The sequence below is a fragment of the Anas acuta genome, chromosome 1 (genome assembly GCF_963932015.1).
Source record: "Anas acuta chromosome 1, bAnaAcu1.1, whole genome shotgun sequence".
NCBI classification, from domain to species: domain Eukaryota; kingdom Metazoa; phylum Chordata; class Aves; order Anseriformes; family Anatidae; genus Anas; species Anas acuta.
Window position 1 is genome coordinate 164,732,135 of NC_088979.1, and position 21,179 is coordinate 164,753,313.

Sequence of the window (21,179 nt, forward strand, 5' to 3'; positions counted from 1 at the left end):
TTATATTCTCATGTTAAAAAAAAAACACATTTTTTGTGCCCCCCAAAACCCCACCGGTGACCATCTCCCAAACCACCCGGAGCCCTTCCCGCGGCCAGCAGGGCAAGGACGGGGCAGGGGGGTGAGCTGCGAGCCGGGCTCCCAGGCAGCATCCCGCCCTCGCTCCCGCCGCCCGGGCCGTGCCGTGTCGGGACGTGTCGGGACAGGCGGTGCCGGTCGGGAGGCTCCGCGCGGGAGCGGGGGGGGGGGGGGGTGCAGGAGGGAGGAGGGGGGGGGGGGGTTGGAGCCGGCGGCTCCCGCGCGCAGCAGAGGCGCGGCGCGGGCGGGAGCCTCGTCCCGCGCTGGCGCGCGCCGCCCGCCCGCGCGCTGATTGGCCGTTGGCGCGGCCGGGGCTCCCCGGCGGGCCGCGCCTGATTGGCCGGATCGTACGAGCCGGGCTGGAGGGCGCCAGCGCGGGGCCGGGGCGCCTGGCGGGAGCGGCGGGCGGGCGGCACCGCGGGCACGGCTCCGGGCACGGCTCCGCTCCGCGCCCATGGAGCCCGGCGGCCTCAGCCTGCGGGAGCTGCCGGCCGGCCGGCAGGGCAGGAGGGGCCGCGCGGAGCCCGAGGAGGCGCAGAAGGTGAGCGGGGAGCCCTGCTGGGGATGGAGGGGGGGTGGGGGGGAAGGTGCCCCCCGGGGGAGCCAGGAGGGGGGAGAGGGGAAGGTGCCGCTCGCCGGGCTGGGGGACGCGGTGCGGGAGGCTGGTAGCGGGCGGCAGCAGCTCCCGCGCTCCCCGCCGCTTCTTCGTGCGCTCCCCGCGCGGAGGGGGGAGTGTGGGGTGGGGGCTGCAGGGCTGAGCCCCCTGCAGCCCCCAAAAAGCAGCCCAGGGACCAGAAGTTGGGGGAAAGGCGGCTCATCTCCACTGCAGGGTAAGTGTGGTTTCTCCTCTGCCCAGTGTGTAATTGCAAGGATAAATCGCATGCCAACACTATGGGATCCCAAGGATACCCATGGTATCCCAAGGGGTACCGTGGCCTCCGAATTGACCCCTATTTGTCGCAGCGTAGCACCATACAGCTGGCTGCTGCTCATTGTAAAAGAAGGTGCTTGTTACATCCCTCTGGGTTATTCGTAGGTGAGCGTATGCAGAAATTATGCCAGGGCTCAGAACAAGATGCTTTTGGAAATCAAGTTGGTGCCCAGTTTGAGCGCTGCCAGGCTGCTGCTAGTGAAAGCCAGCCGCAGTTCCTGCTAAAACTCCTCTGCTTTCCAGCTAGGCTGCACCTGATCAAATGAGAGGTGGAATCACCTGTTGGGATGTCTGTATCCGCTGGTGGTAGCTGAATTGTTCCAAATAAACAGCAAAACACGGGGAAGTTCTTACAGCAAGCTTACTTACAGTAACTTAATGTATCTATTTCAGGCAATATTCCATTTCAGAATTGGATCTGCTGCAGTACAAAATAGAGCAGTGACAGTACCCACCCTCAAAGTTAGCTTGTTAGACTTTTAAAGCTCAACTCAGAACAAGTGTCCTGTTCGTAGGGTGGTAAGTAGAAGTAAGCAATAACGGGACTGTAAGAGCTGGATGTGCTCCCAGGGCAAAAAGGAGATGTGCTGCTTTCTGCGTGGACACTTCTGGAAGTCCTGCGCTGTGCCAGCTCCAGCATACTTCCTGCATCCTGCAAAGAAAACCAGCATGTCCTTCTGTCTTCTTCGGCCCTTTAGATTTCATGAACTGTTTGCACTAACAGGCTAGAGTGAAGTAGGATCTCCTGTTGCTCAAAAACTGATCTCTCAGCTACAGGATACCACTGATGCTTTCCTGAATTAGTTCCTTTAGATTAGTTGTTGGTCAAAGTGGGAGTTCTTGCAGCAAGAAGGGGGGGTGAAATGACTGCCTTCCTGTTAGACCCAAAGGTGAAAAAAGTTGGACTGCAGCTAGAGACTGGAGGGAGTTGAACTTCATTCAAGGAATGATAAAAATCAGCTTATGAATTAAGATTTTCCTCCCAGTCCTAGCTGTAGTCAAAGAATACTGTTATGGAGATTTTCCTTCGTTGTTTTGAGCAGCAGATAGTGCAGACACAAAGCTTGCTTCGTTTACGCAGGAAGTTAACTTCATTTTAGCTTGATGTCTTGTGATGGTCCAAGCTCTATTCCCAGCATGGCTTTTCACTGGGGACTTCTCAAGCAGAACACGGTGTCTTCTTGCCAAGCGTGACGTGACCAAAGTGTTCTTCCAGCTTTAATCCAGTTTGGTGATTTATATTCTCAGGCAGTGCTGTCTTGTAATAACAGTCAGAATTTAAAAGTTTGACTGATTGACCTCAGCTTCTGTAATTCACAGCAGTATCTCATACACACCGTCTCCAAGTACATGAGCATATAGACTATTTCACTGCTTCTGATAAAGGCAGAAGAACTGTGCTAAATATAGCTCTGAGTGCCAAGGCATGAGTCACTAAGATTACCTCTGTAAGAGCAAATGAAATTGATTGTTGGACTGTTTTCTTTCCTGTTGTGCCTAAACAACATTTTGTTTTTAATAGGAAAACATATTTGATCGATCCAGGATGGCCCCAAAGACTCCCATTAAGAATGAACCAGTTGATTTATCAAAGCAGAAAGGCTGCACCCCGGAAAGAAATCCAATTACACCTGTTAAGCTCATTGACAGACCTCAGCCTGACCCCTGGACCCCCACTGCTAACCTGAAGATGCTTGTTAGTGCTGCTAGCCCCGACATGAGGGACAGGGAAAAGAAGAAAGAGCTCTTCAGACCTATAGAAAACAGTGAGCAAAACGACATATCTGATTCATTACAGGTGAGACTCAGAACAGTTACCTTATGTTCAGTTGCAGCTCTGACCGTCCTTTGATTCTGCCTCGTTTTTCTTGCAAGTGGTCCTTTGCTCCGTGTAGGAAATTGCTGTATTTTAAATCATTCCCAAAGGCAGATGCTTATACAACACTAGCTGACCAGTATGAACTTCAAAGATGAAAAGTGGCTGTCTTGGTGGTAATTGACTTGAGACCACTCAAGAGCCTGACGATGAATTGATCTGAGAGGACAGTGAAGGAAGCAGAGCTTCAGGTGGGGAAACAGCACAGCTCCTGAAGCTATTTAAAAAAAAAAATTAGAAAGAAAATTGCCACACCACTTTTAAACAGACACCGTGCTTGTCTACTCTACTACCATTTCCAAAAGCAATCAGACTCTGGTGCAGGCATATTTTTCAAAATGCTTTTGCAGTCTTATGCCTTATTCACAATAGTGGACAAGTCCCAGCAGACTGGTCTGTTAAAGTCACTTCCCATATTTTTACTCCAGCCCCAAACTAACAGTTACGGACAACTCTTAGGAAGATTTGTACATGCCAGGACTCAAGTAGTGGTGGGGCTGATCTCTGTCCTTGCTTGAGGAAGTGCATCCATGGAGGTGATGTTGGGTGATGATAAGGGTCATTAGTTTTCTTCCATCATTTTTTTTTCCCCTCAACGACTTTCATATCCTGAATAACTTCTTACAAAATATCCTTCACTGGGTATTTCAGTGAGAGGAAGATAGTTCTGGGGTGCTCTTTCTGAGAAACATCATTTGATAGGTACAGGTCATGCTATAAATACAGATTTTACAGCGTCTATGGTGAATATAGTCTGGAGATCTCTCCAATTTAGGTAAGTCACAGAGCAGCAAACAATTCTCTGAAGATGATTCCTGACACAGCTTCAAATAAGTAGAAATAGTTGATGTTAAAAGTTAATCATATTACTGATCCAAGCCAGTTAAAACAGAAGTGCCCACGGAGGTCAGGCAGCATTTTCAGGGTGGCTACTATAAAGAGTTCCCATGTTTTCTAGATAATAAAACCTACAATTAATAAGTTTCTGAACATAAACAGTAACTTAGAAGAGATGTGGAAGTGTTGCTGTAAAAGTGTATAACCATTAAAGCACATAAGGAATACTGCTAATTCTATACCATAGAAAACTCAAAGAATTCAATCAGAGCAATAAAGTCACTTAATCAGCAAAGGACAACTAAGACCTTGTAAGCATGGAAATATGGGCTAGAACAGCTGTCACTACTCTCAACTTCTCTTTGCCAGACAGATTTTTTCCCTTTTTTGACATAGAATTAAAGTCCAAAAATTGCCAGTGCAAAAACATCGTCTGTCACCTTGTGTTCTTCAGCTTGTGTCATAGACATACCTCTTCACACATTTTTGCCATCGTATCATTTTTTTTGTTTTGTTTTTTCTCCTGCAGGGGCTGAAAGACCGTCTTCAGACCAGCCTTATGTTAAACAGCTTGACAAAGTTTGATGTTCAGAGGCTGGGTGGTGCCTTTTGTAGCCACTGTCCCCTCCCTATCCCAGCCAGCCCAGTTCCTTAAAGTTAGAGGGCCACTGTGAAGGGCAGTAAACTCCCTTGAAAGTGGTTCTGCAGGAACTCTGATGGTTTTTATATTTTCTGATTTATCAGATCAAGAGGTTTTTGAGGAAAATTCCTCCTCCTGTCTCAAAAAGAAATTCTCCTTCAAGTAGGATCTATCCATCTACCAGTGTGGGTGTTTAGTCTTACTGGTTTGTTTCCTTATGCATAACCATTATTCCGTAAGCTTGCAGGTAAGAGTTTTTCAATAGAGGTCTCATGTGTTGGACACTGGATTAAAAAGAGCTTGCAAGCAAAAGTGTGTGTCACCCAAGTGCCTGGAAGAAGACCGTGTTGTTTTCCTTATTAGAAAGTCTGAGCTTGAATATTGATGTCATCTGGAATACACCTTACTTGGCTATGCCTTGCCTCTAAAGCTCTGTACTGAAGGGTTAACTTTTTTTTTTTTTTTTACAGTATGATATAGTAGATGACAGCACGGTTGATGAATTTGAAAAGCAGAGGCCCAGCAGAAAACAGAAAAGCTTAGGACTCTTGTGCCAAAAGTTTCTAGCTCGCTATCCAAGTTACCCATTGTCAACAGAAAAAACTACTATTTCTCTGGATGAAGTGGCTTCAATTCTTGGTATGTATAACTGCAAAAACTGATCACCTGGGATAACCCCATAAAATGGCCTTCAAAACATCAATTCCATTACCAAGTGTGTTTCAAAGTTTGCCTTTCCTTGGGTCTGGAGGATCTTCCAATTATGCTAATCAAGAGCTAGAAATGTATAATAATGGCTAATGTCTGTCTTGATAATGCTACCATTTTGAAATCTGCTTTCTGACAGTGCTTTCTACTAAACAGATAAATCCTTCAGCTGTCTACCAACGCTGCTGCTTTCTTAATTTTTTCAATTTGCTGAAGACTAAAAGAGTTATGAGTTACAAGCTCTCCTAAGGGAGGACTAAAGCAACAAATTACGTCAAAATGGAACATTGAGGGAAACAATTGCCATCTAGTAGGTATAGGAAATGAGCTGGGTTTACTTCATGAATTAGTAATACGCCTGACATTATATCTTCCGTGATCTCATGGTTCATTAAGGTTATCTTAGTTTGAAATGCTATCTTGTGAAGGGAGGCTACAAGGAGTTCTGAAAAAGTAGGAGAAAATGTGTTCAGGTGGTGAGAATGTATGAACCTATTTGTTGGCTCTGTTGTCAACTTTGGTCTTTTTATTTTTTTTTAAACTATCTGAGAGAAGTAATAAAACCTGAGAGAGAGGACTCAGATCACAGCACTAACAAAAGGATCCAGGTCCATGGAGAGGAAGGGCTTTATGGAATTGGACTTAAACTAAATAAACATTTATATTTAGAACGTTATGTAACAGAAAAGAATGAACAAAGATGAAATGTGTCCTTTTGGGGAAGAAGGAGAACAGAAGTGTAATGTTCTCTGAAACTCTGGTGAGAAAGTCCATTCCCGTGCTTTGGTAATGGGAAGTGAAAATAGAAGAGGATTCAGATCAAGTAAATCGTTGAACAATTCCTTTAAAAAGTAATATTTTTTTGTTAAGTGGGGCTGTTATTCCTTTGTATGTTTGCGTGTATACTAGTACCCCATCCTTGTGTAGCTAACCATGTGTAGTGCATTGTCCTGTGTTGGGAGTGGCATTACCTTGCTTTCCTAAAGAATAGAAGTCTTGCTTTAAAGCTTAGTACTGAGGATCTTACCTCCAAGAAAGGGATTTCTTTTTTTTGTTCTTCTCGATTTGATTTTCACTTCCTTGCTTGTGTGCATCCACTTGCTTCAGCGACCACAGAGTCATTCACTGCTGATGGTGCTGCTGCAACTGCGTAGGTCTGTGTTCACTGGAAAGCTGGCTGTGGTAAGGCCACGAAGAGGACTGTGCTGCTGGTGTCTGATGGACACCAGAATATGTGTAGCAGTGTTTTTATGGAGTATCTTTTCACTCTGAAATCTCTGTGCACTTGGAAACACTCATGCATTGTTTATCCTAATGTGCATTTGAAGCTGGTAAGTGTTATCCATATTCCCCAGCTGGTTAAACAGATGCATCAAGGCCTTGCCTTCTGCAGGGAAGTCTTTCAAAACTTTCCAACTTGGCCAGCGCTTGTTCTGCTCAACTGATGTTAATAGTGATGGGATTTCAGGTGTAGATGCTGATACTAGCATATTTTGTCATATGTAACACAGGTTAGTGTGTTAGGAAACATAGCCGTGCTTCAAACAGAGCTGGAAAGAAGTACCCGGGACATTGAGCAGTTAGCCTGTTCCTGTTCAACCCCCAGCCTTGCTCATACTGGTCAGGCTGAACCCTAGCTGGCCATATTTCGTCAATATTCCCAGACCTAGGTGGCACTGAGGGCTTGTTTCTGCTGCAGGAGTAAGATTTTTTTTATCTGCCCTGTGTTGGTGCCAGGCTCAGCGCCTTTCCTGCCCTCACTTCTGTGCACGTTTGGAGACAGGTACATGCCTGAGCTCTGGAAAGAAGGGCCAGAGTGCCCTGAAAATCTGAGGGCAGTGTGAATAGATGTGAGTGAGGCTGAGCAAACTGCAGCTGGGTTCTGAACACAGCACAGATGTTGTAAGCCGAAGTCACGGCGGGGCTAGCAGCTAAGTGGTAGAGCACATCACACCATGGGGTTAGTCATACATAAGTCAGCTTTAATCATGCAGATTGGGATGGATTTAATTTAATGTGTCCAGGAAAACACTGAAAGACACGTTATGAGTGTACATTGAACAGCCTGTGTTCAGCTGCTGCTAAAGAGCATGTTAAACTGGGCAAGCATCGATGTCTTTTATTTTTCTCACTTCCAACAGGAGTTGAGCGGAGACGAATTTATGACATAGTGAACGTCCTGGAGTCCTTGCACCTGGTCAGCCGCGTGGCCAAGAACCAGTACTGCTGGCACGGCCGGCACAACCTCAGTCAAACTCTGAAAACGCTTCAGGAGGCAGGAGAGCTGCAGTATGGAGAGCTAATGACCTTCCAGCACAAGGAGCAGGACTTCGAGTATAAGCTTGGAGAGCGGAAAAAGGAAACTGTTCCCGATTCTCAAGACAGACCGTTACTTGACTTTTCAGAACCAGATTGCACCTCTGGTAAGATAATAATGTGTGTGATGTGCTATATAGGCACGGGTCTCTTTCTCCAGTTCACTGGGTGACATTCTCCCTTGCTTTGCTTTTAAATTAGATAGTAAAAAAAAATAGACAGTTTGCAAAACGGTGCTGAAATCACTGTAGAGGTCACAGAACTGGCTGTCATATGCCTAGCAGTGGAGTCAGGACAGATTTTCTTTGTCTCCTCTGGACTGGCAGGAACTTCTGCCAGATGCTCCAGTTCTTCCCTGCCCATACCTGGCACTAAATGCTTTGTCGTGACTGAAGGTGACATGTTCCCTACTATTTACGTGCTGCCCGTATAATTTATAGCATTTAAGTCCACTGAAGCTACAAAACTGTAGTGACACTGTAACATAACAGAATTAGCTTTGGAGTCAGACTTTGTCAAGGCTGTTTCTCTGTAACCTCTAATTTTTACAGTCTTTTGAGCGGAGACTTCGGTCTACCTTACTCGGTTATTTGCTGCCTTTCAAAAGCTTTCTGCTTCCCAACAAGAAAATGCTGTAGTCCTTTTATGTGTGAGAAACCTACTTACTAGTTTTCTGTCTGTGTTGGATGATATATGCTAAGAGGCTTGGCTGTTGTTTGTAACGCAGCATCTGCGAACAGCAGAAAGGACAAGTCGTTGCGGATAATGAGCCAAAAGTTTGTCATGCTGTTCCTTGTCTCCAAGACCAAGATAGTCACTCTGGACATTGCAGCAAAGATATTGATTGAAGAAACCCAGGATACAGTGGACCACAGCAAATTCAAAAGTAAGCTGGCTTTTAAGATACAAATCAGTCAGTGAGAAAAGAAAATGGGGGCATTGAACTGACACCAGTAGACAGCAGCAAGAGCGGGTCTGGGATCTTTGCTGAAATGTGGGCTTGGTCTCTTAACCAGAAATGCTAGATACTGTAAATAGATACTGGGGGAAGGGAGGGAGAGTCAATTTGACAATTATCTCCAAGTTTTAGCTTGGGGATAATTAGAATGAAGACAAATCAGGTCTCTGACTTGATTTATTTTTTTTTATATACTTTATCCGTGCTTCCTTTTTCTTTCTGAATGATGTTTCAGAACTTACTGAAATGAAATGCATTCTTTAATGGAATTGATGTTTCCTCTGCAGATGTGTTACTTCTCACTCTGGAAATCTTTCATAGCTGGATAGCACAGTTTGTTCTCAATGGGATCTGGTGCTTAGATCCCTTGGATAACTTGGAAAAATTCAGCATTAATAAATAATTTTGAACTTGTAAAAATAAAGTACTAGCACTTAAGTTTTAGAATTCTACCCCAGATGCCTGAGGGATGTAAGGACTTAGACTAAATAATGGATTTGGGTACCTTATGAAGCTCAAACATGTTATTTATCGGAGTCACAGCTTTTTCTAAGAGTTTTTCACTTTTAAGACTGTAAATACAAGTCCTCTTGTGATCAGCTGTGCGCATCCATGAGCCTCTTGCCCCTGTGCATGTCTTTTCCCTTTATGGAGGCTGCTGCCTTTTCTGGTGATGTAATGCCCCCCTGTAATCCCTCCCTTACCGTTTCCATCAAAATGAGGTAGGCTGGCTTAAACTTGACTAGCTAAACGGGATGAGCAGCTAAGATAAGAAGCAGTGACAAGCAGGTGGAAGTGGGAGCTGGCATGGCAGCCTTTATAGGAGGTAGCTCAGGTCCATCCCAATTTGATTTTACCGCCTCCTCTGTGAGAGCTGTGGTGATATTCTGGAATGAAATTACTACGTACATGTGTACTGTATGCACTGTAAGTGTGACTGTAATATTTCTGTCCTTTCCTGTTAGCAAAGGTACGAAGGCTGTATGATATCGCCAATGTTCTTACCAGCTTGTGCTTGATAAAGAAAGTTCACGTCACAGAGGAACGGGGGCGCAAGCCGGCTTTCAAGTGGATTGGGCCTGTGGAATTCCCTGGAAAGATAGGTAAATTTAGAAGCCTATAGCCCTTTTCTTTTTCATTTGACATTCCCTTCCAAATTATAAAAGGTTGTTTTCTGTGTGTGAAGAGTGATCTGGCATTTGTTGTCCACCCTGTGGTTTTTAACTGCTTGCCAGCTCAAAATTTGCCCATGTTGGACTTAATGCTCGAAGGCTGTTGAGGGATATTGAACGATGATACGATGATATTGAACGTCTTGCTGGTATTCTTACGTTGCCTTACCTAATTATGAATAATTGTAAGAACAGTAGAGCAATGGTTACCACTTATGGCAAAGTTTGGTAATGTGGCAAAAGCCTAGATAGTGATCTGTGTTCCTTGAGGGACTCTTGTACAAAACTGTATTCTTTCAGATGAGCCAAGAGGGCGTAATGGAACATCTGATCCTCTGCCAGGGGAGCAGAGAGGCGCCTGTGCCCCGTACCAGATCTGTGCTACTGGAAAGCAAAGGTTTACACGTCACGCATCATTTAACGGCACGCAGCCTTGTGAAGGGACCAAAAGGAAGGTCAGTTCTGAGCCCAGCAGCCCACGCCAGGAGAGGCAAGGTAACTACTAAGGAAGCATGTTTTCTTACATCCCGCTGGATCTACCCAAATGTGGGCCCACCAGTTTAAGGCTCTCTTCTGGGTGAAACAGCCTAATAAAATACATATGAATTACCCTAGGGAGGTGCCAATAGTTCCGCTGCCCAGGTGATGAGACTTGTGTTCTGGATCTTCCAGGCAAGTGCATAAAGTTAGATGAGGTGAATCTGGGTGACACTGCCTTGAATGAGCAGTTTATTTTCTGGTAAACATTTCCGTTCTTCACTAACTGCAACTTTTGTGTGGTTTCTTCTGTTGAAATTTGGTATAGATAAAGAAGGATTCTTTAGACACAAAAGCTTGCTTTACGTTATGCTTCATAACATAGTGTAATCTTCTATAACTATCTAATGGAAAGCTCGTAAAAACGGTAAAGCAATTAGAGGGCCTTTCACAGTTCCCTGTTAAAGGAAATGATGATGTCAAGCACTCCTCCAGTGGGACTGAGAATTGTGAGTACTTTGCAGGTTCTGACTCTAGGTGATTAGTGGATATTATAAAAATGTACCAGGGAATTAAAATTAGATCAGTTATTTTATATGGCCGGTATCAAAATATGCTTGGTGAACCTACTTGTTACTAACTGAGTGCTCCTTTGTTCTTTCAGCCTGCATTGTGAATTCAGATGAGTATTGCTCAAAAATGATAAATCTAGCAACTGTCTGTAGGCAGAAAATAGAGGAAGATACTAGGTAAGTCAGTTTTACAAACTTCTGTCTAGATACAGCTTGGTGCTTGTCATGTTTAGTTAGATTCCATTAATGGCACCAAGATAATGAGACCCTAGGAATTTTCAGTTTTAATTCTAATACATCTCACTATGGTTTGTGTGTTTGTTTGTTTGTTTTTCAAGAGAGTCATTCTAACATGCGAAAAGTCTTAATGTAGAATGAAGCAAATTTATAAACTGATGTACCTCAAACTTGTTTGTTTATTTGTTTCTTTGCTGTTCTGTCAAACCATAAAACAACTTCATTGCTCTGATAATTAAAAGCTTTCTTCATGAACTTATTTGTGGCCAGTTTATACCTAGATGTATTTGTACCACTGTCCTTTAGCTTCAGCAGTTGTTCTTTGTCTCAGGTGTGTTTATATAGGGCATTCCTGCCTCATTTGATCTATTATTTAGGTAGGCTGAGCAAATCACAATTCCATGGAAGACTTCTTTGTCATATTAGTTTTCTCTATACCTGTGCTAATTTGAATTCATCTGTGTGTGCCAGGCATATCTCCCTTTTGACCTTTTCTTCTCCTGTCAAGTGCAACTGAAAGCATTATTGTTCTGCCAAGAAACTGAGGAGTCTGCTTCTGTATAACCTGATATAATAATAATTAAAAAAGACACTTAAAGACACTCCTTGTAAACGGTGTAAAATAAGTGGAGTTTTCTGGTGAATTTTCCACATTTACTCTTAAGAATGTACCTAGTTGCTTTTGAGGATAATACATGGGTTTACTTTTATACTAAATGTTTTTTCTTTTTTCTTTGTTTTAGGACCAAAGTTTGTGCCACAGAAACGGTACTAAATTCAGCAAGGAACCCAAGTATAGCATCACCTCTCTCCCTTCTTACGGTTCCTGGGGACTCCGATTTTTGTGTTAACCCTTTGCCTCAGGCAGTTTTCCCTGTGGTTCAGGCAGATGTGCCAGGTGTCTTGCTGCCAAATGGAGTCAGCAACCAAACTCTACAACCCTCCGCTGCAGCAGCCTCCAAAACAGAAAATGGAAAACCTACTCTGCTCCCCAGCCAGCCCTTCCTGTGTTTTCCCTCATCATCCCTTTTTATGTTGTGCGGTGGTCTTCAGGAAAACCTCTTGAGGGAGAACTTGCCTGCAGCAGGAGACGTAGGAAACAGGAGCACAGAGGAGAAGGCCTCACCCATGGAAGCTCAGGGTGCTGGCCCTCCAGCTGGCTGCCAGAAACGCAGCTCCCACGAGTGCACATCGCCCTCTGCGCCTGTAGATGATGAAGAGCCAGCTGCTAAAAAGCAGACCATGGAACAGGGTGATGGCCCTCTCTCGCTTGTAGTACCTAAGGTAAAGAAGTTAATTATGTTATCACTTACACTTCCAGTTAGTGAGGAAAGACTTTGCCCAAGACAACATGTTTATAAGTGAAAATTCACTGCACCGCTCTTGTTATGGATAAAAGTGCTACTTCCCACATGTTAATACAATTATATGGGTGCTGTGTCAGCAAGTACAGGCATTAATTGGGAGAAATTTTCACACTCAGAGGGAAAAATGGATTGTGATTGCTTTGCATGCTGAAAGGATGGTCAGCTGTTCTTGGGAATCAATGCCTTGATCCTTGTCTTCAGGCTGGCAGAAGGGACAAAATCAATGTGTCTATTACTATTCATCTTCCCCTGTTTGCTTCAGCTTTCCCAGACAGCAGCAGCATTGCTTGCTCCACTGAGCTACAGAAAACGTGACTAATCCTTTCCCCTTACTCTCTCTCCATCCTGAATCCCTCTCTCACCCGGTGCTGCCCACAGCAGAATGGTGAGAGAGGAGATCGTGGTGAAGGTGAAGTGTGTCTGTCTCAGTTCTTCTAGCTACTGAAAACAGGTATCAGGCTCAAGGTTGTATCACTGCTTGAATATATGCCATCTGAAACAGATGGTTTTCCTTATCAATAGAAAGAAATGAATCCCCAAGCCTCAGGTACTTCTTAACTACTGTCTCCAAGTACTGAAAGTGAACTGCAGCCCTGGGCACAGGAGTCAGGCATCACTAAAATTGCTCTTGAAACCCTCAGACAAAATCTTTAATGCAGTGACTTGGTAATCAGCTTTGCCCTGCTCTTGTACACAAGTACGCATTTTATTCTTTAGCTGAGGAAGGTGTATGAGAGACATCATTTTGTATTTCAGTTTGGATGCCTCATTACCTCTATTTTTCCTTAGAAGCCTTCTGAGTTGCACAAGGCAGATTCTATCCCAGGGAGCAGCTGTGCATCTGCTGTACATCTAGAAGCTTTTCATCTTGACCCCTCAAGTCCTGCTGCTCCAGAGACTGAAGACAAAAAGTCTATGAGCCCTTTACATTCTCAGGAGCAAGAAAAACGGCCTAAGAATAAAGACCCTGATGAACCTTCTCCAGGAAAAGAGCACCCCTCTAAAGAAAATGCCAATCAACCTTTTCTGCCACAGTATCTTTATGTTCAGCCTACTGCTGGTAAGGACAGGCATGAGATCTAGAGGTACTCAGCCCTCTCTATCTGTTCACTTAGCTGTTCAAACAGGGAGACCTACAGATAGGTCAGTAAGTCTATAGTTGGCACAAAAAGCGTCAGTGGTTTTTCTGTGGCAGTTTAATAGCTCTGAATTCTCTTGACTCCGTATGAACTGTTGCTTCTCTGAAAGTGCAGGCTTTTTTTTTTTTTTTTTTTGAGGTACCCAGACATTACTAGAGATAAATAATGTGGATTTTCTATGCTTGAATTATATGGGGGGAAAAAAAGCCTATCTGGCATTCAAAACTGGGGGCAGCTGGAAGACTAGATTTGGCAGAAAGGCAGCCAGAATAGTGCAAAAGCATTCCTCTAAGGGGTCATCTGTGAATTTCATACTTTCTTGTCATGTGCATCGGAGGGATAATCCCACACAGACTGAGGCACTGAGAGTGTTCATGGACACATTGGGGATGGGAAGGAAGTAGCTGAAAATACTGAAAACACAGAATTTCATGTCCATCCTTATTTGTGACTGTGCTCGTGTGGCATGGAAGACTATTCTGTGGGAACAGCATACGTGTGTGGCAGATTTTCATGATTACTGCATTGTTATTTGATTCCTTTGTCACAGAATGGGGTCTGCGGGACTTCACTTATGTGGAGAAGTTTATAGAATAGAGACCTCAGTTAGAAAATCTTGCTCTTGGGAGTTTTGGAAGGTCAAATAATTCAAAACAGTATTTCAGCTTTTCTGAGGAAAATGAGCATCTTTGGGGTATATCTTTGTGGAATTTTTCCATTTGCATTTTTTTCTTGTTAAAACCCAGTGTATATACTTTTGTATAGCATAGAATGTGATTCCTGTTAGTGAAGAGTTTCTTTAGCCAAGGTGTTACTTGTAACTCGAGTTAGAAGCAGAAAATAGCAAGGGTGTAGTTGGTACTTAATATGAAGAAAGCAAATAGATGCAGAGATGGTGAACAGGCAGCAGGGGGGGACATGGAGGTAGGTAGGAAAAGGGGGGTTGACTGAACAGCCAGTTTTTTCTTCCTGAGCAGCCTCTTTCTTTCTTTTTTCACCTTTCTTTCCTGTTCTAGATGAAGTTATAATAGCTTAATTCCATATTTGTTAACTGTACTAATGCCTTGCTGTTTCTCTTTGGTTTAGGACTAAGCAATTTTAATTTACTCTTCTCGCCAAACCAAGCTCCCGGTGCCATTGGGCTGGCTGCAGGCCAGTTACCTTCTCTGAGCATCCCCTGTGTCATGGTGCCATCAGCAGCCTTAGCTTCCTTCCCTCTCGTCTGTTCTCCTGCGATCCCCAGCCCTCTTTCTCCAGTTCCTGATGGCTCCTTCTCAGCTGCTGCCCCCATGAATATCAGCATGTCTGGCCTGGCATCGACGGCACCCGTTCTCATCGGCACCACGGCAATGGTTACTCCAAATGCTCCCCCCTCGGTGGATCCCCAGCAAGCAGCTCACCCCGCTGTGCACCTGAGTCCTGTGCTTGCCAGGTCCTGCAGTACTGTTAAACTGGACTCCCCTGTGTGCATGGGGCATCCAGTGACCCTCCTGAAACTGCAGCAGGTAAGACCAAAAGGTGGTTGAATAACAGTGAAGCAGCAGCTCCAGCTCACCGGCACTGAAGGCAACTCGCGCTGCAGGCTGGTGCCTGTGTGTCAGAGCAGCAGGTTGGCAGGCTGGGACGTGGTGTCTTTCACATGATGTACACATCCACCTGTACTGGTTGGAGGGCAGTGAGTTTTAAAAAAATTTACAAGAATTTTGTAAGATAAAAAAGTCTGGCACAAATAGGGGTAAAAAATGAGTTGCTGGTTGTTTTCCCAGAGATCTGAGTGAGTATTTTTTCCAGTTTGAGACTCATTGTAAGCGTGTTATGCAGGAGCTATAAGAAACACATTGTAGGAGGATTGTTTGTCATATTTCAGGAGTCAACTGGCTAGAACCAGGTGGTAGTGTGCTGGGGATCCTCACCCACAGTTGTAATCACTGCTCACCAAGGAATGGAAACTTAATGCCAGCATCAGATCAGAACTGGGGGAAAACACCAATTTTCGTGGGGTTTGTTGTATCATTTTTATAATGACAGTTTTAAAAATCTACCGTGGTAATAGACTTTTTAAGTAAATAAATGAGAAATTCAAAAATGAAGGACTCAACTAACTGAGGTACAGTGATGACATAAAGCAGTCATGTCACGCTGTTACCTGGGTCTTCACAACTACTGGCAGTGACATTTTGGCACTGCTTTAGCTTAAATTTGATCTGTGATGTGTTTTCCTATTTTCTAATGCAGAGACAAATCAAAGTTTTGGAAGCTTTATGACAGTTATTTTATGTTTATTTTGTTTAGAGTTTACAAAAAGTTTGTAATGGAGTCAATCTGATTACAGATACCAACATTAAAGGTAACAGAAGAGTGGCACTTAAAACAGAAGTGGCCTGGGTTTAGAAAATTAATTTTAGATCTGTTTTGATGCTAGCAAATAACAAAAGTGAGTAAAACAATAAGGAGGAAAAAGAGCCATTTAAGCTAGAGGCCAAGATTGGCATAAGAATGAATGAGTATGAACTAGCTGTGAATACATTTAAGTTGGAAATGAGATAGAGGCTTTCAGCTTCACAGAAGTGATGTACTGGCAGACAACCCCAGAACAAAAAGCAGGGGCAAAGACCATAGCCTTTCATGTGGAGCTTCTGAAAAGATTGTGTGACGTGGTTTCCTATAGTAGCTGGGTACAGGGTTGCATGTCTACAAGCTCGCTTCTGTTTGCGTGCTTGCATGTAGGCTTTGATAATTACTGAATTACTTCTTGTTTTGTTTCACAAATAGCCTTCGTCAACTCCTGTCACTCCCAAGAGCATTCGTCCTGCGCGTCATGAGACATTTTTCAAAACTCCTGGAAGTCTTGGAGATCCTGGTGCATGGAAAAAAGGTGAAGGCAGCCAGACCAGAAATGCCAGCTCTGTGCAGAGGCGACTAGAAATCTCTAGTAGCAGCAATGACTAACCCCAGACATTGCAAAGGGTGGGCAGATTGTCCTAGGACACTGTATCCATTACAAGAGAACAAGCTCTTATCTGACAAGAGGGACACGTTAAAATGTCATACCTTTTGGCATGCTTCCCCATCATCTTTTCACCCACCAATTCTGTTAACCTTCTTCACAAATCATCCTTGGTAGCGAAAACCTTTTTACTTAATTGTTCCTCAGTACTGATTTGAATTCAGATGCTGTGTTTCACACAGCCTTGTGGGCATCAAATTGTATTTGTGGTTTTAATTTGGAAAACTCTCTGTTGCTGTGAGGAGATGCAAACAGATTTCCTTGGAGTCCCCATGGGTTCTTTGTTCATGGTTTTAAGTGAGACGTCTAGCACTTATCTGGGGTAAGCGTTTTTTTTTTTTTTTACATATACTCTACTTACCCTGAGTAAATCTGCGGTGAAATTGATAAACTTCTACAGTTGCAAGAGCAACTGCGTCCTTAGTTCCAATCTGTCAAACCCTGCCTCCGCAGTACAGCCTCTTGCTATTTATTTTGTACGTTAGAGTGGGAGCTTCAGAATAACAGATTTTCTCAGGGTAGGATTACTTGAATGTCAGTTGATTGTTGTACAATTTGCCCAGCACTTGTGGTTAGGAAAACCTAATAATAACACAACATGATTGAATGTATACATGTGAAAAATATTAAGACCAAAATAACTGTGAATGTTAACATTTTTATAGTTATGTTAACGAACTGCGGTGTTCCTTGGGTTTCTTTCTCCTAATCTGAGCAAAAAGTACAAGGTAGATATAAAGAATGCAGAACCTGATTCCTTCAATCGGTTGGACAAATTAATTTGAGAACGCCAAGCCACTGGGAGGGCAGTGCTAAGATTTCATCTACCATTAAATATATGTTCTAGTCTTTATGACTGAGGAACACTTGTAAGTCATTAACCACACAATTAGGTTCAGTTTAACCTGAGTCTACTTAAGTCTCCTAAGTGCCTACTTAAGTCGATTTTAAGTAAACCCTTAAGGGGTATAGACTGAAGTGCCTAGCTGTTCACTTATGGGAATTTTGTCACTAGTTAATAGTGTGTTTGAGCATACTTGGAAGACAAGGGAGATCTTACATTTTTGGCACATACCTATCTAAACCATAAAAAGAAGCTGAAAATGAATGGGAGCCATAAATTTTTGGAAGTGGGAGAAAACTATCCAACCTCCTTATGAGAAGATAAGGAGGAAGAAAAGGGCATGTATAACACTTAACATTCAGGGTCCTCACATAATGGATGGTGCTATTAATAATATAGGACATAAGAGTTAATGCTCTTATGCTTTGGTATGTTTTCACTGGTGTAGCAGTATGCCATTAAATTTGTGCAGTTTCCTCTGGAAGACAAAGTGTTGCTGTTGACATCATGTTACTCCAGGTTTTCAGCAAACAGGGCCAACATTGTCAGCTCTTCTCTGATGAGCAGTAACTTTGCATTGAATGGTACTGGTTTTCCAAGGGTAAATACACTGTGTGATGTGCTACTTGGTTGGTTAAGGGAGGCTAGGGCTGGTTTGAGGGGCTGGAGAATTGGTAAGGACTTTTATTTTTATAATGAAATGTTATTAAAATGGAATTTAAGAAATAATTTTAGTGAAATCGGGAGTTGAATAATGTGGCCTTATCTTAGAACAGACCAATAACAGTCTTATAAGGAGAGCTGGTTAGACCTCATTGAAAGAAACTCTGTACAGCAGAATTATCATAGGAAACTTCAGGGGTGGTAAGGAGAAATATTCAGACTGCTAAATTTTAAGTTTTTGTTTTTGTTTCTTATTATTATTATTACACTACAGTTGTGAAAGTTTACAATTTTTGCTTCTGAATTATTTCTTCCTATACACCAATTTAAATGAATTTCATTTTGAAAAAGAAACGTGTAACTGGCACAGTGGTGCCACTGCATTTCTGCTAACATACATTTGTTGCCATTCTGTCTGGAAACAGGCTGCTGGGGTTCTGGGTGACATGATGGATATCGATTCTCCAAACTTTGTTTTTTCTCTTCACCTCTAGTATGGTGCAAACTTTTAATGAAATGGCAGCTGGGAGCTGAGAGGAGGATTTGGCATAAGTATTCACTCTCTGCTCCAGTTGAAGCATCATCACAAAAATTGCCTCCTTGTGTCAGTTATGTTACTCTGAGTCATAACTAACCTAACTATACTTGAAAATGCAGGAGCTGAAAATGTATCTTCAGTTTCCAATTTCTGCTTCCACTTCTGAGTTTCTGTAAATACAGCAGGCCTGGAATTGAGGATTGACTCCCTCACAATCAAAGCTGTTTGATGGATTGCTGTTGTGAAAGCTGATTTGGGTTTGGGAGAAGAAGGGGATTTTACATGATATTCTGTTTTTGTCAATGCAAAATTCTCACTGGAGTAGGTTGAAAGGAGTTGATGGAGCAGCACGACTGAAGCTTTTGGGTGATGTTGGGAGCAGTGCTACTTGCAGCACCTGAGCTGCTGTACTAGACTGGCAAGGCAGAAGGGTGGGTTGCCATGAGGGAATGAGTTTACATTTCCCATCTTTACCTTCACTGAAAGCTGAAAATGTAAATTAAACTAGTAACAATTCACCAGCAAAGTAGCTTTGGAAAAGCAGAATTTGTATTTGCACTGACAAAAAGTGCATGCCCATGATGTTCTGCAGGGTTTATAAAACCTTTTGGTTTCAAGACAGTTGTTAAGGAGGGTGAGTGTGTAACTTATACTTGAATCTACCTGCCACGTTTACATTTCTGATTATCTTTTGTAAATTGGTGCTATTTCTGTATTTAAAAAGCTGTATTTTTAATGTAAAGCTGCTTCCAGTTTGTATCTTTGCACTGCTAGTTTAATATAGATATTAATTTTATTGCTGCCTGTAACTGTCCTGCTCTTCCTGCTCTCTTGCGATCTTTCTAGCTGTTTGCCTATAGCTTTACTCCAATCACACTGAGTTGAATTTTTTCATACTATCTTTTAGCAAAATATTAAACTTTTACAGAATAAAATGGAACTAAAAACAAGGCTGAGGTTGTGATGTCATTACGGAGAGCATCCTTTAAAATAAATGTCTGTCAACCATGCATTCAAATTAGCAGTTACTGTGGAATCTGAACAGCAAATAAGTAACCCTACCTGCGTTTACATTCAGCTTGTATGCTTAGCACAGACAAGAATCCCCTTTAAGCTATTGCAAGTACAAGGACCGGTGCAATATACACTAACTACCAAAGTCCTGGAGGTGGCTAGGAGAAAGGCCCTGGCCCAAAACTGTGCAAACTGACCCCAAGCTCTGCTTCTATAATGTGGGAGAGATTTCAGTGCCAGGATATCGTAATTCAGAAGCTGTAACAGGTTGTCTAAATGTGTGCCTGGGGCCTGTCACCCACATGCCTTCTGGCATGAAAGCCTCGCTTCTATGCAACGTAAAGGTCAGGAATAACAGCAGTAAGCCACATTTCTCAGCAGGTTGAAGTTTTTTTGCAAGCGTTTTCTCAGAGGTGTCTAGCAAAAGCATTGTTCATGTTGTAGATGTGATACCAGGGCACTCCTGAACTCATTGTCATGGGAAAACACCTGTAAACTTTGCTTTGGTTCAGACTTCAGTTTCTTGTCTGAAGAAACAATGAAATGTAGTTATCTATTTCTCACCCTATATAAGATTTTCAGCAGTGATGAAGGTGGGCACTGTTCCTAGTGGTGACAGTACAGCGGACACCTGGGAAGACACAGGACCTGACATGTAAGTGGCCGATCATTCACCTGGTCCCACCAGAACCCCTTTTTTCCTGTGTCTGGGAGTTTCCCAGGAGCAGGAGGGCCTGGCACTGGGCTGTGGGTAGGGGCATGAGCCTGGGCACTGTCCTCTGGGGATCCTGCCCCACCACCAGCACCTTGAGGCTGCCCAGGGCACCACGGCCATCCCTCGGCCCCAGGTCTCCACAGGATGGCAGCAATGCCTGCCTGACTGCAGGCACTCCTCAGGCACTGAGGAGCAAGGCAGGCCCTGATGCAGGCCCATTGTCCCATGGGTGAAAGCCATGGTCTGCTTGTGCATGCTCATGGACCACAAACTGCTTTTAAAAAAAACAAAAATGAGTTTAGCTCGTGGGGCTGCATGAGCTGAGGTGGCTGGGGGCAGGGCTGCTGTGTTAAGTTTGTGACCTACAGGCTGCAGAGGCTTGCGTAGGCACATGGCAGAGGGAAGACAGGGCCACACTCACCCGTGGCCTTGCTGTCAAGTCCACAACATGAAAAAGCTGAACAGGGACTGGGTATCATAGTCCTCTGTACTGTGTCACATGCACCTGGGCCCTTCTGAGCTCTGCAGGTTTTGATATTTGTGAACACTGTGGTATCTGTTCAGCATCCTTTCCTTTAAATCTGTTGGAATTTAACCTCCACCATGCACACAAGACACAGCTTGACCCAAAACTAAATTTGTGCCTGTTAAAATCAGTGGCAGTTTCACTGCTGATTTCAGCAAGTCCCTCACTGCCCCGTTCCCTCTGTATTTAAAGAGATGCGAGTTAACATCCTGCATCACCAAGAAATGGCTTCAAGATGCCTGAGTTATGACTGGCTGAGTTCCTCGAGAGTCATTTCTAAAATGAAAACTCAGCAGCTCACTCAATATTGTTTGTTTTATTTTTGACCTGTGACTTCACCAATATTAACTTTTCCCTTTCCACTGACAGGAAAGATTGTAATTTTAATAAGATTATGGTATGAGGAGTGCTAACAAACCATAACCCAGCTCCAGCTTCTCTAGCAGTGCCATGGCTGCAATTTTCTTGGGCTGTAGTTTCGAGTAGTTCCCGTCTTCATTGGCGTGCTTTTAATACTCCCTTCTGAAGTAAAGAATAATTAGAGGGGAACATTAAATGCCCTCT

The 21,179-nt window shown here is 43.6% G+C and overlaps 1 protein-coding gene across 2 annotated transcripts; it reads left to right on the forward strand.

Moving 5' to 3' along the window:
- The first annotated feature begins 437 nt into the window (after positions 1–437).
- On the forward strand, positions 438–19,310 carry E2F7 (E2F transcription factor 7). Of its 2 annotated transcripts, none has more exons than XM_068669127.1 (12): positions 438–619; positions 2,532–2,807; positions 4,833–5,001; positions 7,212–7,493; positions 8,114–8,272; positions 9,310–9,447; positions 9,817–10,011; positions 10,658–10,742; positions 11,546–12,086; positions 12,959–13,229; positions 14,395–14,813; positions 16,081–19,310. In XM_068669127.1, the coding sequence occupies exons 1-12, from the start codon at positions 533–535 to the stop codon at positions 16,255–16,257; spliced, it is 2,799 nt and encodes a 932-aa protein (XP_068525228.1). In that variant the 5' UTR covers positions 438–532; the 3' UTR covers positions 16,258–19,310. The 2 variants fall into 2 exon arrangements, with proteins under 2 accessions (XP_068525228.1, XP_068525229.1); XM_068669128.1 differs by lacking the exon at positions 438–619 and adding an exon at positions 1,410–1,528.
- The last annotated feature ends 1,869 nt before the right edge of the window (positions 19,311–21,179 follow it).

Excerpts from the sequence above, each read along its gene's own strand:
- E2F7 (XM_068669127.1), top strand. The coding sequence starts at position 533 with ATGGAGCCCGGCGGCCTCAGCCTGCGGGAGCTGCCGGCCGGCCGGCAG. Across the intron at positions 2,808-4,832 it reads ACATATCTGATTCATTACAG|TATGATATAGTAGATGACAG; the intron begins GTGAGACTCAGA and ends TTTTTTTTACAG. Across the intron at positions 10,012-10,657 it reads CCCACGCCAGGAGAGGCAAG|CCTGCATTGTGAATTCAGAT; the intron begins GTAACTACTAAG and ends TTGTTCTTTCAG.